Here is a 15,669-nt window from a genome sequence, read left to right on the forward strand (position 1 = left end):
TCTCACTCAACCACTTCTCAGGTAGTGAGTTGGGACAAGCGTCTAGGTTGAGAATCAGGAAAGTGCTCTCGGCTATCTTCTGCCAGGGGTTGATCCAGGCGATGTTTGAGGGGAGTGGGGGGTTATAAAAATTCACGGCTCATGTAGGTTAGCAAAATAGCGGAATTTTTTATTGGTACCTACTGGGTCAAGTGTTTTTTTTTATAGAAAGATGGGTTTCAGTAAATCATATCATATTGAGCTCACAAAATTTTTTAGGACAAAAACAAGTTCAAAAAATTCAACATATTTCATAAATATGTGTAGATTTATTTGATATGAAAACTCAGGCATAGTAAAAAGAAATCCATCATATTTGCATAAAGAACAAAGCTTCAATTACGATAGTTAGAATGATCCAATTCAGGTCAAATATTTGCTGTTTTTTTTTTCTAACTACAGTTCCGAATTAACAGTTGTGTCTTAGGGGAGCAGCTCTTCGTAGATAATCCCCTGCCAATCCCACTAAACACTATTCAGCAGTGATTCACAGTGGAAATTCGGTCCATGCGGTTTTTTGCGTTAACTCGTATGGTACCCATACATCTAGCATCTTCTTGAGACCAGCAAATAGTGTCCCAAACGGTTTATTCTGCACTCTTAAGCACAATTTAGAGAATGGATAATGTTCCATTAGCTCTATTTGTCGATCTATCTAAAGCTTTTGACTCTGTGGATCACAGGATATTGCTGGACATGTTGGAGTGCTGTGGAATAAGAGACAATCAACTCCAACTGATTAGAAGCTATCTGCAGAGCAGAAAACAAAAGGTCACAATTAATATTGATGGAGTCTCTTACACTTCAGATGAGATTAATACGGTGCTTGGGATACCTCAGGGCAGCATTCTGGGTCCCCTCCCCTTTTTATAGTCTATCTTAACAACTTATATTGCATGATATTGGAACTTGGAATACCGTGTAAACCAGTTACATATGTTGATGATAAAAATTTTGTGGTTGGATCTGCGGATGTGGATGAGTTGATGAGGTTTGCCAGGCTCATTTTGTGTAAGGTCGCAGACTGGTGTCGGGAATTCAAGTTAACTATGAAGATCCAAAAAGCAGATAGCATGATGAAATGCATTTATTCAGTAAAAATTTGGAAATTGGAGACCAAAAAGTTTTTTCATCACAAAAGTGTTCGCAATGCTTCAAAATAAACCGAGAAGTAATAAGAAACCAAAGCAACAGAAAGGTGAAAAAAATGATTTTAATTATTTTTGCATATAAAATATTGTTATAGCAATTTCAAAGTTAAATTTTGCTCTTCACATGAGCGAAAAAAATATCTTCAACTACTTTAATGAAATTTACTGGGTGTACTTTCATTATATTGAAAGTTTTGTTTAATCTGATAAAACTTTCGTTGGTCCCGTTGGAAAAAATGGATATATGATAAATAATTTATTTACAAATATATTAAGATTTATTAGTTCTTTACATATGAACATAAATACAAATTATGTAAACTAATTATTTACAATGTCGAAAATCATTTCAGGTAATACTTATATGCACAAGGAAATGATCTCCATTTTTTTGGTTTTATACTATGTATTTTAATGCTAGCAAGTTGCAGTTATTGTATTATTTTCATTATTTATGTGCAAAAATGATTGTTGATTCACCAATTCCCAAACATATGGTATGAAAAATTCCTCAGGTGATTCCTCTTCTACATACTTGAACTTCAATTCTGGAAATCTCTGGAAAAAATATTAATTTATATTATGAATAGAGAGAATAACTACAAATATTAGATAATAAATGATATAAAAAATATACTGATACTTCAATCAGATTTTTGTTCACTTTAATAAAATATTTTCCTATTTCTACATATGTTTTTGATAAAATAATTTCAAAGCCATAGAAATATCAGAATTCCGACAAAGGAATTGAATTCTACTGAAAAAAGTGCCAGTAGGATGTTTTTGTTTCATGTTTATAGCACCAGTAGTAAAGAAGTTATGAGAACTTTTCATTTCACGCCATTTTCCAATATTCTCTTATAGCTTGAAAACAGTTGAATTTATAAGTTTGCAGTTTTCACCAAATTAATTGTCTCAAAAATCGAGCTTGAAAATGAGCCATTCACTTTTTTTTAGCTCAAAGGGTTTCTAACATTCCCTAACTAGACAACAAATTGGAACACTCAAAACATAGTGTAATAATAAGGATTGTTATTCTTGGCCTAACAAAGTTGACTAGAGAGAGTACATACAGTACCTCAAAAAAAAAAGAAAATTTGAAGAAGAAAGTGTTTTTTCATCATGCAACGTATTACTAAATAATAAAAATGGCCAAATTGCATGAATTAGGCTTTGAGTTCATATTCTACTTCTTTATTCTCTTCAAAACTTTATAGGATGAGTCAATAAAATGTAACACAAAGAATACAGATCTCACCACGATGGCCTATTAGACTAATTATAATTTTGTACTGAAAATTTGCATCTTGGGGTTTGAGACAATGATCTTTATCCCTATAATATTTTCAGAACTCTACAACTTTCTATTATACCGGAAGCAGACTACTAGTTTCTTATTTCGAATGGCACACCCAGTATATTATTGCATCAATAGATAGCTTACTTGATGACAATTTCAGCAATATGCCATACCTTGGGTATACACTCAACAGTTCATTAGTTAATGGGATTCTAATGGAAAAAATGGCTGCGATAACTAAATTTGACAAATCGTTTAATTCATGAAATGTCAAATTTAGTTATCGAAACATCGACTTTTAGTTCCTTTCCATATTTTCCGGAAGTTTAGACATCGACTTTCAGTTCCTTTCTATATTTTCCGGAAGTCTTAGACTACTCTTAGTCAGAACGCTTACTCTTACCCTTAAAGTTTTCATTTTAGCTATAGGGTTTGGTTAAGAAACACCTCTTTTTATATGTAGAATTGACTAAAAGCATAAAAATATTGGTTCTGACTTGAAAATCTTAAGTTTTGATGAATTTGAGTTGTCCAAGTTTATGATCTTCTCATAAACACCCTGTACATTTTTGGTCCAAACCGAAAACTAATATAATACTACATATTGGCACAATCGAAAATGGAAGAGGGTTTTTCGAAAAAAACATTTTCTGCAGAAATATTGAACAAAATGTGAGACCTCTTCGCAACCATTTTTATCATTAGAGTCTCACTAACTCATGAAACTTGGAGTTTATACCCAAGATATGGCACATTGCTGAAATTTTCATGAAGTAAGCTATCAATAACAATATTTTATTGATTTCCCCAAAGTAGAAAGGAAAACAGGTCATCCAAAAAAGAAAAAAAATATTTCAAATATTGACTACATTTTCCTTACTTGAACAATAAAATTCTTCAATGTTGTATGGCTAATGATGCAATAATATACTGGGTGTGCCTTTTGAAATGAGAAAGTAGTAGTCTGTTTCCCGTATTATCGAAAACTGTAGAGGTCTGAAAACATTTTAGGAAGATACTTGTCTCAAACCCTAGTGTGAAAAAAATTATGATTAGTTTTCTATAAACGTCTAATTGGCCATTGCTGTGAATCACCCTATATACATAAAGTGTATTGTTTCCGTAACCTCAATATTCTCCAGAACTTTTTCCTGTTCTCAGTTCTCAAGAGAATACTCACTGGAAAGAAATTTAGCACCGATGAAAAGGTAATCGCCAAAACGGAGGCCTATTTTGAAGCTTAAGATAAATGGTATTATAAAAATGATATCGAAAAATTGCATGACCGCTTTACTCATTATATCAACCTCGAAAAGTACTGAAATGTAATGATTTTTTTTAGCGCTCGTTGGCTCGTTCCCCATACAAAGCGCTACATCATTTCTCCACAATGTCTGTAATTTTTCAATTTTGGGCCTGAATGGTCTCCAATGAAATGGTTTGATTCCTTAATATTTAACCTTAAAAATTAATCTAATTATCAAGCCAAGGGAGTCAATTATTCATTTGTGTTTCCAGTTATAATCAAATTAGTATTAGCCTTTTTATAATTAATAAATAAATTCAGCCCACCACATAATAGTTTTGTTTTTCAAATACTTACAGTTAATTTATCCTTTGGCCAACTTTTTGCACCCTGCTGAATGGTCAGTAGAACTTGGGTTGCATCAACTTCATACTGTTGAGATTTATCAGTGAGTAATTGTGAAAAATATTGCATTATTATCTCAATATTATGGATGATATCTTGGAACACAATATTATTCTTGAACATTTCAAATACTTGTTTTTTGTATAATAAGGTGTAGACTAAATTCGGATTTTGAATCAACTGATTTGAAAGTCCAGAATTCAAAATCTCCAAGAGCATCCTTAAGACTTCTTCAAGAACAGAAATGTCTTGTTCCAAATCTGTATCATCATTCACTGCAATACTGGTTTCTTCTCCTTTCTTAATTTTATCTAAAGTTTGTACTAATCTTTGGTACTTTTTTGCTAAAGTTTCAAATAACGAAACCAAACGCTGGCTGACATATGGATGTAAATTGCGAAATTCTGCAGACATGTTTGCTAACGCAGCTAAACAATTTGTGTGAAGATATTTATCTCTCATTTTAAGCATGTTGTACTGTATAGTTCGGATCACAACTAAGATTAGAAGACCACCTAAAGATATTTCATTTAAGGCTCTTTCTGTATACCATAAAATACTTTTCAATTTCTGTAAAAAAAAAGAACAATGAATAGTCCAAGCAAAATGAAAGCTAATTCTTACCGTTTCATGAATAGTCTTATTGAAATTGTCATCTTCACTTAGAATCAGCAATATTATTAAAGACATATAAATATGATGGGAATTACTAGTGGGGGCATTGTACAAAGTTCTTAGAATGGGGATCACCTGAAATACAATGAAATCAGATTTACATATTTATCATTTTCTTTTGTTTTTTTAGAATGATCATTTTTTTGTTTCCAAGGTTAAGTGTAGTTGTGTAAGTTAGACTTCCCCTTGATACTTTGTTGTGTAGTATATAACAGCAGAAAATACAGGAACTTTATTATTATTATTTTTACATACCAATTGTTCTATATCAATCCTGAACATAAGAAATTTTTTGAAATTGGGATTTCGATGTAACAGTAAATAGAGCAATAACGTTTCTGCTTCCCCAGATGCTCGCTTACATAATGTTTGATAAAGGGAACTGAAATCCAATTTGAATAATGTGCCATTGCTCGTAGGAAGAATAGGTGTGTTATCTGAAATTTCGAAATAATCAAATTATTTGACCATTTTGAATATTGAAAAATTCGAGAGAAACACTGACTTGGTGTCAACACTTTTGGTTCTGGTGATGTGATAAATAAAAAGTTCCGCATAAGGCTTCAAATTGTGATTTTACATCTAAATGCCAAATTTCAACTCCATCGAATTCGTTGTTTTGAAAATAACGGCCATATGCAGGGTATTTCCAAATTCGAAATGAACCTTTGAGGACGGGTTAGTATGACTCATTTGCTGTCGTTTGAGTACATTTATTGATATCCGAAAATCAACAGTTTCCGTGATATTTGAGTTCTTGTGATTTTTGAAAAATTTCCCACCTTAAACCTACAAGAACAAGTAAATACGATCACAACATGGTTCCACAAATGGAGGTTGAAACCAAGTCCAAATAAGTCTCAGTTTATCATCTTTGATCACTTAATCAGCCCAAATTCACCATCTATAATTATCATTGGAATAAATATAAAACCTTCACCAACTATAAAATATTTAGGAGTTCAAATAGACAAATAGATGATAAAGAAAAAGACTATTTCCAGAGCCACATAAATATGTGGCTCTGGCAAATTAATTAATGTTAATTTGGCAAAATTGCCAAATTAACATATAAGACACAAGGAATCAACATCCATACCACAGCAAAAATATATAAAACAATTTGCAGGCCCTTGATTGAATATGTATGCCAACTGCAAATCCAGAGCAATGAAAAATCTACAAGTAGCAGAAACAGTAGCTCTGAAAAAAATAACGAGAATGCGACATCCAAATAATGTTTTACATAATCCCCCTAATCAACTTTTATATGAAAAGACAGGAATTGAACAAATAAATGAAAAAATCAAGAGACCCAACAAGAAGTTTCATTCTAAACTCATTGAACATCAGAATATAATTGAACAATACTATGACGATGGAATAAATAAGTCAACAAGAAAACACCCAACACAAACTCTTTTGAATACCAATTGAATAATTATTTTATGTTATAAAGTATATATTTAAGTATAAAAAAAAATGTAAATTAAAATGCTGAAAGACCCTAGGTCGGTGGCCATTTGTTTAACAATAAATAACAGTTACTACTACTAGTACTTTCCCACCTTACTTCGTTTTTCGTCAATTTTATTCTACGATGACCAAGTTTGATTATAATTCTGGATTATTTTCATCAGAAAAGGATAATCTTGTACAAAATAATAGAATACTTTCTAAGTAATAGGATATTGGGATCTTGATTCCTTTTGATTACACATATTCACTATTTTTATACCAAACATTCAGAAGGTTATTCAAAAAAAATTCTGCTGAAACGAAACTAGTGACTGCATTTTAACGAATACTTTTTTAGGTAATAAAGAAGGAATTTGGCAGGTTTTTTAAATAATTTTTCCATACATAAATAGTGTATTTCGAAAGTAGTAGGTAAATTAATCTTAGAAATTGATTTTTCTTCTCTTCATTTGCCAACTTTCAAACCATACAAATTCTTATTCAACAGGAAATAAAGCATAGTTTTGCTTTTTTCATACATATCATAACCTTTTCTGATGAAAATAATCGAAAATTCAAATCAAATTTGGCCAACGTAGAAAAAATTGACGAAAAACGAAGTAAGGTGGAAAATCTTTTAAAAAACACAAGAACTCAAATATCTCGGAATCTGTTGATTTTCGGATATCAATAAATATGGCTCAAACGATAGCAAATGAGTGATACTAACACCTCCTCCAAAGTTCACGTCGAATTTAGAAACACCCTGTATAAGTTTTTCCGTTCGGACAGTATTGAATTTGATCACAGATTCTCCATCATTGAGTCATTCGGGACCATTCCCATCGAGCGCTCAAAAATAATAAATGTTAGTAAATTAAATTATCTCACCTTCATAATTAGCGCAAGAAAATAAACTGTTACGGTATGGATTTGTTCGAGTTGTCCAGTGATGAACCAACACCAAAACTAAAAGTAAACTCTGTGACGCAAGAGGAACTTCATAAAAATCAGCTTTTTCCAAATTATCACTTTCAACAGAAGTTTTGCTATTGAAGGTAAGTATGGACCATAATCCAGAAGCAATACCTGAAATTAAATTGAAAAATACAAAATTCATATATAACATATCGTATTATGTTTGCAGAGTCTTAATATGAAAATTGGGTTATGGATACATAAATATCTTATTAAATTTTCATGGTCATTTAAAAAACAAATTATTTTATTGAGATATTATATAAATTATTTTATAGAATATATAATAGGGTTGTTTCAGCGTTGTTTTTTTTTTAGACAATCTGAAACCAACTTTTAGACTACTAAATGTGGAAGATTAGTTTTAAAATGTGGTCGTAAAGTAATTTGATTTGCTTGAACATATTCTTTCTTTGTCAGCAAGTTCAACATCTCTTTAAAAAATCTGGTTTCAATTCATTCAAATTTAAAAAGGTTTTTATTGTTCATGAAGTTAATTTCAGTGAATTGGCAGTTTAGAAATGAAAAACCTGTAACAGATGTGGGATATTATCTGAAAAACAAGCAGCTAGATCACAAATTAATGTTACACCTATTATGAATTGAAATATTCTTTTTCAGTCAACTGAAAATCAGTTATGAACATGAAATACAAAAAATAATTTTCTCTATTTCAGTATCGTAATGAGTTCATTACAGTTCTAAAAACGATGCTGTAATGAACTCATTACAGCATCGTTTTCAGTTATATTTTTCGTTTTGTGGTTGTCTCTACTGCCTTCCAACTTCCAATCCTATCAAATTTCAACAAATGTCAATAATTGTCAATATAATGTATAATTTGGATATAGTGAAATGATTTGCAACATTATTCGCAATTTAGCTTTATTCTAATTGTGTTAAATCGATTTTGTCAGACATAATTCATGAATTTAATTCGTAATTTCAAATTATTTGAAAATTCGAAACGTAAGATTCAAATTGGAATTCCGTAATCTGTCAATTTTAGTAACAGTCACACCAACTGCCAAGATACAATACAAAAGTCACTAGGATGTATATTTAGAATTTTTCATTGAATTTCGACAATATTTCACAAAGCTTGACTGAAATAGAGAAAATATCGTCTAATACTCGTTGCAGAAGGCAATTCCAACACTCTTGCGTTCGAAAACTCGCTCCTTCGTCGCTCGTTTTCGAATTTCGCATTCGTGTTGGAATAGGAGCTCATTCTGCAACTTGTTTTAGAATATACTATTAAGACTAAAATTCAAACATCAACCTCAAATATCGATGTCAGATTATGAATTTGACCATCAAAAAGCAGGATTCTGACTGGCATAAAAAGATGCTTAAGGAGTGAACTATCAGGCTTGGTTTCATTTGAGCTTGAAAGACAATAATTGTATGCGCATTCTGACTGGCATAGAATCCTGCACTAACAGCATACAATTGACTTATTGATAATTTTTTGTATGGTTCCAAACTAGTCAGTACCTTTGCTGAAGCAAACCTATTGCTAAACAGTCCATTTAAATTATCTTACCTAAAACTAAACTATTTCCTTGTCCAGATCCAAACCTATATGAATTTCTCTCTTGCTTCATAAAATTTGTTAGTAATTTTTTAACTAATAAAGGAGCATGAATAATATGTTTCCCTTTCATGATTAATCGATAGACAAAACAATCATCTGGTCTCTTGCCAGAATGAATAGGAACTGATAAAAGTATAAGAAGTGTTGTAGTAGCTTCCAAGTGTATAGCATATGTAGAATCTTTGATAGGTACATCTACCAAAATTCCAACTAGGGCTCCTATTAATGATTCCAGTCTAGTATTATCTCCATTTATTTCTATTTGTTTGATAATTTCTTCTTCTGACAGAATTTCCATGAAGAATTTAAGAACACATCTCAAAATGAAAAGTGCATTGAATAATTGCCAATTAAAAAGATCACTGCAATGAATAGGATTTAATTCAAATTGTCTACTTTGCTGAACTCCAGAACACTTACGCATCAGAATTACTAGCTGCCAATAACTCTGAAGATCTTAAAAGAAATAGATCAATAAGCGTACCGAAGTTTCCAGAAATTGCATTATATTTCAGCAATTCTTGACAACAAGGCTCTATTCTCGATTCGAAAGCAAGCTGGTCATTTCTAAAATTCAGTTACATGAAATAAAATGATAATGATTTGAGAATTCTTTATACCTGTTAGTAGGTATTGATAAATTAAATGTTAGAAGTCTATTCCAAAATGGGTCATTCAAATTCAAAATTTCTTTACTAACAAATTTTTGGAGGTAATCATTTTGATGAAAATCCAAATCTTTACTAATAGCAATCCCCATTTCAAAAATTCAATAAAGTCCTAATGAATTATGAAAAATTTCATCTAGAATTTACAATACAGTTTGCAAAAATTTAATTTAGAAATTAAGTTTTCAGACAAGTTGTTTTCATAACCTAAAAAATATACACGTCATCGGAAAATCGTGAATGAGAGCATAGAACAGAGATATCTCTGGCATAGAAGTAGACGTTACAAATAAAATATTTTTCATATCAGCGATTCAAGGATTGGTTGCGCCATCTGTAAACGAATAAACTAAAAACTTAGTTTCATTTTTAAAAATGCAAATGGATTTTCTAAATTTCAACATACCGTCGTTTCCGTAAAAAATACTCCTATATACCTTTATGCTAATTTTGCAGGAGACACCAAAAACTTTTTAAATATAAAATAGAATTATACCTTTGTATAATTTTATTTTTATATATAAACTCCGAAGTAATACAATATAGATAGTTTTAAAAGGCTTTTGGCGTCTCCTGTGAAATTAGTATGAATGCACATAGTAGTATTTTTTACGGCAACAACGATATAAGGTGTCGTTTCAAGTATATAATCGTTCATAACTTTTTGTTAACCCGGACTCAAGTTGAATAAAAAACTTTTGTGCTAAAGATGAAGAGAATATAAAAGGTAGCTTGCTTGCTAAGACCCCCAGGAAGAAATTAGTATAAAATATATAAAACTCCTTGTATGTCAACAATAAAGCGAAAGCCAATAAATTATGGTATATTTGGAAACACCTTTTTTTGACTTTTTTTGCGTCTCCTAATGAAACACCTCCCTGTAGTCATACTCATAATCATTGTATGAAGAATATTATTGTTTATAAAATGCTACGGTATAGTCAGTTTTTGTGGCATTTAAAAAAAATCAATTATTACAATCTTTACAAATAATCATACATATCAATGACTTTTTTCGTAATTTGTGTTATACAAAAAAAAATGCATTTTAATAAATATATTTTTTCATACTCATAATAAAATACAACCATGCTTTTTGAATAAAAACAGAAAACATGAAATAACATCAAAATACAGTTTTACCTCACAATACAAGCAAATATATTTGTATTATAATTCTACCAAAACTTTGTACTGAGCTACAAATTTTTTGAAAATCATAAGAGTATAAAATGGTTGAGTTTCGGTTGATAAATAATTAACACTTTATTTCATTGTTCATAATTTATGGCAGTTGAAAGGCACTCAGTTATCAATTAGCCAACAAAATTTTATGGATACCACCCTAACAACTGGATCAATGTTTTGGGGAAAATTCTTTGCTTCTAGGTATATATTTTTATTTTAGAAAAAAATATTTTTTGAGTTTGATTCACCTTTATATTAGGAATATTTTCAGAAACATTGTGAAAAATTTGGCACTGTTCTGTATTATGAATATTAGAGGCAATTATATAAATAGTGATTCGTACTATTAAGATATTAGTCATTTAGCAAACAAATGTTATCTAAAGGTAATTATTGTACTTCCAATGGATCTTGATGATTCTAGATGAGAAAAGGCTAAATCAATATCTTGAGGTAGGTAAACTTTGTCTACAACAGTTTGTAAATGTCCGTTTTTGACCAATGCTGCCAATTGGTCTAAAGTTGAGTGGCACATATGAACTTCATCGAATTGGTTTGAAGAAGATCCAGTAAAAATCTGCATGGAAAAATGCTTATTAAAAAATACAGTACAGAAATGTAGACATCATTAACTGATGTATCGACACCTCATGGAAAATGTTGATGGGTTAAAATTATTCACTCATATATTTTGTGAATAAATAAATAAAAAACTCACTTCAAAACGCCACTGGAGCCAAATGTACCACTGAAATAAGAATTTCCTTAAGAATCCATAGGAATCTGAGGGTAGTTTTTTCGGTGTTGTAACAATACAGTTGCTTGATTTGAATAATTTTTCATCAGTAGAACAATAATCCGAAGTTATAATTATTGCATCAAATTTTTTTCTCATTTCAATTTCCTGAAGTAATTCTTTATAATCATTTCTTTCATTTTTCTCGAGTTCCTCACTTAGAATTATGATATCGTCGGCCCCCAAAGCTCTAACAACAGGTATGGCTCGTTTATTGCAGGTTGAAGAAACTTCAGCACCCCAGTATTTTAGAATTTGAATTAAAATACAACCAACAGGTGTACAGCCTTTATGAATCAATACTCTAGAACATATACATGACCATATGAAACTTATAAAATTATTGTAAATGAAAATAAATTGAAGGTAAAATCCTTCAAACATTTGGAATAATATTTATTCATTGTACAAGATGATAAATTTGTACTTAATCTTTCAGAGTGTCTTTTAGCTAATTATACTCGAGAAGATAATGCGATTTTATCGTCGTGTGCAATACAAAATTTTTTTTCTTTAACAAAAATTCAAATTCAGGTGAAAAATAGAATTTCTATGAAAATTTTTCTAATGATGATAATTGTTAAATAACAGTTATTGTTAATACTTCGAATTGATGTGTTTTAATTTGTAAATTTAATCGAATAAAAAAAGTTGAAGTGCTGAAGTGATACGTTATCTACCCTTACGGTTAAAGTGATACTTTATGTACTCAAAAGAGTTGCTATAACAACCTTTTAACATTAGCTATAGAAAAGATAGTTGTTTATTTCTATTATAATATTAACTAATAATATAAAATAGTGAAAAACTGTTAATATGCATTAGAAATTATTTATTATGTATTATCTAATACATTCTCATTATCGAATTCAAAATCATAATAAATATTCAACAGAGTGAGCCAATCAATCTCTAACTTCCCATTGTGCTTCTCAAATACCTTTTCATCAGTCTCTTGAGGGTACAATATTTCATATAATTTTGTAAATTGTTTGAAATCAGTCATTCTCTGCTCAATCAAACACGTGAATGATGATAACACGGCTTTATGTTTGAGAGATTCATTACTCAAACGGAAATTTTGAAGCCAGATGTTTCTATTGCTATTCTATTTTTTGATCGAGCAATCCCAGCAAGTTTGTCCACTTTAGGAAGTATATTATTCAAGAAATAATAGTTTTTCTTTGTATGATGGTGTTAAACTACTGAACTACTACCTTATGGCAATAAAAATTTATGGTTATCTTTGAGAAGCAACCCCCAAGAATTCTTTCTATATCTGTTGAAGTTGACGATTGAAGCAATAAATGATGCTAAGTTGTGAATAATAAACGAAGATCCATTAGAGACATGATGTTTTCTCCCCTATTCAATTTTTAAATTCGTATGCAAGATAATAGACAATGGAACAAAAGTAGATTTGATAAACTTGTAGAATAATCACGAAAAAGTGGGACTAAGAAACACCCTATATGTCGAAAACAAAGCGTTTATATGACTTCAAATTAAATTTCACTCCGGATTTGTCATCAATAAAGAAGAAACACTACACAGCCTCTGGACGAACACACCCAGACTTGTGCAACCAAAAAGATTAGTTAAATTTCCTACATTAAAAAGCTTCTGCAGCTTCCATGAGCTGAGTTTCAGGTCATTGTGGGGCTATTGACAGAGCACTGTCGGAACAGTCATTTGTGCCGAATGGGCCTGTCAGAAATCAGCCATGTCCAGAACTGGTTGGTATAAGTACCACACACCTAGCAGGTGTGTCATGATGTGATAGTAGGACCGATTGAGTAAGGTATCAGAATAAAAGATCATCTTATTGTCATCAATAAGTTAAACCTTAACATTTGAGATAATTCCTATCTCATAGTTTTAAAAATACAAATACAAAAAAATAATAATGAAATGATAATGCGCTCTGTTCGCGAAACGAGAACTCAGAAATAGGCATTACATAACTCACCTCTTTTCTTGGGCATTCTCAAAACTAATATCACATTTTTCCAATGCATCTAGGGCAATACAGCCAGAGTATGGTACACTACAGGCCCCTTCAAAGCCAACATTACTAGGTTTTTTGCTAACCCTTATTTCTGGAACGACAATGGTTTGAGACATAGTACCTTGAGCCCAAAATGGTACTGTTAACCATACTTCATCACCTATATCTATTCTCTTTACATTTTTTCCAATATCTGTAACTATTCCAGTACAATCTCTACCAAGTGTAACAGGTAGATCTGATGAATTCTGTTAACAATTCAAATCAAATTATATTAGATCTACTGAATATAATTTCAATTCAAATAACAACAGATTTTATAAAAAGGTCTTATAGCTTCATAAGAAAGCTAAGGAACGCTCAACAAATATAATTTCTCTTAATTTTTGCTAATTTTCTTTGAGGATCTGCATATAATGTAAACTCTTAACAACACTTTCTTTAGAAATAAATGTTAATGAATGAATCATGGCCTAATTATTAGGGTTTCACTGTTTTTTAAATTTAAAACTTGCTCTGAAAGATTCAAGTATTAATCTTATCAAAATGTGATTGACCTAAAAAGGCCAATGAAAATAAGAGAAAATTCTTAATCCTCAATTGTACATCCTATATCAAATATTCATCACCTCATAATATTTCCTTAGAATTTTTCTTAGTGTTCTTCCATAACCATCACAAATAAATTTATCAAGAACCTGTACTGAAGATGCTTTAACATCAATAAGCACATCATTTTCACCACATTCATAGGGAGCTACAGCATCTTCAGCTACTAAAATAGACTAACAGTAAAAATTTAAATGTAAAGACTTTTCTCAAGATTTATCATAAGAAATACCTCTACTCCTGCATAGCACCGGCATTGCACAGCTTGCATATATCGAATAATAGATTCTTTCCTGTTAAAGGCTTGTCCAATTACTATACCTAAAATACCCCCTACAACAAAACCAGCCAAGCCAAAAGAAATTTCCCTTCTTGTCCCTAAAATTGATTCCTTTGAATGTCTGAATAAGAGCAGAACTTAGGAGCTTACAATTTCTTCCAAAAATTCCCAATACACTGAAATATATTCTTCTAGGATCGCCATAGAATTGAACTTTATATCGAATATGTTCTCCAACGTCAATTAAGTAAAACCAGATCTCTCGAAACGCCTCTTTGAATTCCAAAGTTTTTGAACTATTCCAACATTCAGATATTATTAATTTACTTTGTTCAGAATAATGGTGGAATACATCTTTACTATGAGAGGCTACTAGCCCTAGTTGAATCTACATAATTACGGAATTAATTGTTGATGGTGAATTACAATCGTTATGTATCAATGACTCACTTGCAATGAATCTAATTTTTGAGAGCTCCTAAAAAGAAATTCATCCATTCTGAAGCTAAATTTGTTTTCCAATTATATAATCATTCCACAACTGTAGATAAAAACAAAAAAAATATCAATTTGAAAACTTCAATTCTCATGAAGTCTTCAATCAACATGTGTTAATAAAAGATAAATCAAAGTTTTTTCTCTTTGAGAAAAATAATGAAACAATCATAGTTTCATTGAGGTTAGTAAATGTCGGTGAATGAACTATTTTCGTAACAACGGTTGTCTCTACCAAAACAATACCTCCTTGTTTGTTTCTGTCACACGTCAGCCTGTGGTCTGGTCATCATAGTTTCCTTAATTCCTCTACTCTTCTTATGGTTGTTTCGCCCTTTTCCTTTGCCCCAAAACCTCAAATTCGTTTGTGTAAAATTTGTGCACAGCGAAAGACAAATAAGGGAAATAAAAGAGTCACACACATTTTTTCAGCTATTTCATCCTAATGGGTCAAGCGACGTGGTTTCCTCAGGTACGAGGCTGATCGGGAAATGCTTTTGGGGGAATTTATTGCCCTTTGGTTATTCAGATATGCTACAACAATCTTTTTGTCTGAAAATATCATTAGGGACTTTCCCACTAATAATTTCCTCAATTGAACACGTTGAACCATTCTTTTCTGCGGATATGCCAACTGTTCTGTTTCCGTGTCCGCATTCTTATCACTTATTTCTCCTCTATCTAAAAACCCCATCCGTATATCACGAATCCATCGACAGAAACATAGTCGGCTCGTGGAGATAAATCTTCCTGGGAGTGTATAGGTTTTTCAT

The 15,669-nt window shown here is 31.1% G+C and overlaps 2 protein-coding genes across 2 annotated transcripts; both read right to left on the reverse strand.

Moving 5' to 3' along the window:
- Positions 1-996: 996 nt before the first annotated feature.
- On the reverse strand, positions 997-9,912 carry LOC123680397 (dymeclin). Its single transcript, XM_045618284.1, has 8 exons — positions 9,473-9,912; positions 9,273-9,419; positions 8,802-9,214; positions 7,169-7,366; positions 5,075-5,256; positions 4,769-4,894; positions 4,097-4,714; positions 997-1,748 (listed from the first exon to the last, which is right to left on the reverse strand). Exons 1-8 carry the CDS (start codon positions 9,610-9,612, stop codon positions 1,608-1,610), a joined length of 1,965 nt encoding a protein of 654 aa, XP_045474240.1. The 5' UTR covers positions 9,613-9,912; the 3' UTR covers positions 997-1,607.
- Positions 9,913-10,562: 650 nt separating this feature from the next.
- LOC123680406 (reticulon-4-interacting protein 1, mitochondrial-like) lies at positions 10,563-15,127 on the reverse strand. Its single transcript, XM_045618296.1, has 7 exons — positions 14,852-15,127; positions 14,552-14,789; positions 14,354-14,499; positions 14,142-14,297; positions 13,474-13,760; positions 11,427-11,808; positions 10,563-11,285 (listed from the first exon to the last, which is right to left on the reverse strand). The coding sequence occupies exons 1-7, from the start codon at positions 14,897-14,899 to the stop codon at positions 11,085-11,087; spliced, it is 1,458 nt and encodes a 485-aa protein (XP_045474252.1). The 5' UTR covers positions 14,900-15,127; the 3' UTR covers positions 10,563-11,084.
- Between the last annotated feature and the right edge of the window lie 542 nt (positions 15,128-15,669).

This window comes from Harmonia axyridis, chromosome 1 (assembly GCF_914767665.1).
Source record: "Harmonia axyridis chromosome 1, icHarAxyr1.1, whole genome shotgun sequence".
NCBI classification, from domain to species: domain Eukaryota; kingdom Metazoa; phylum Arthropoda; class Insecta; order Coleoptera; family Coccinellidae; genus Harmonia; species Harmonia axyridis.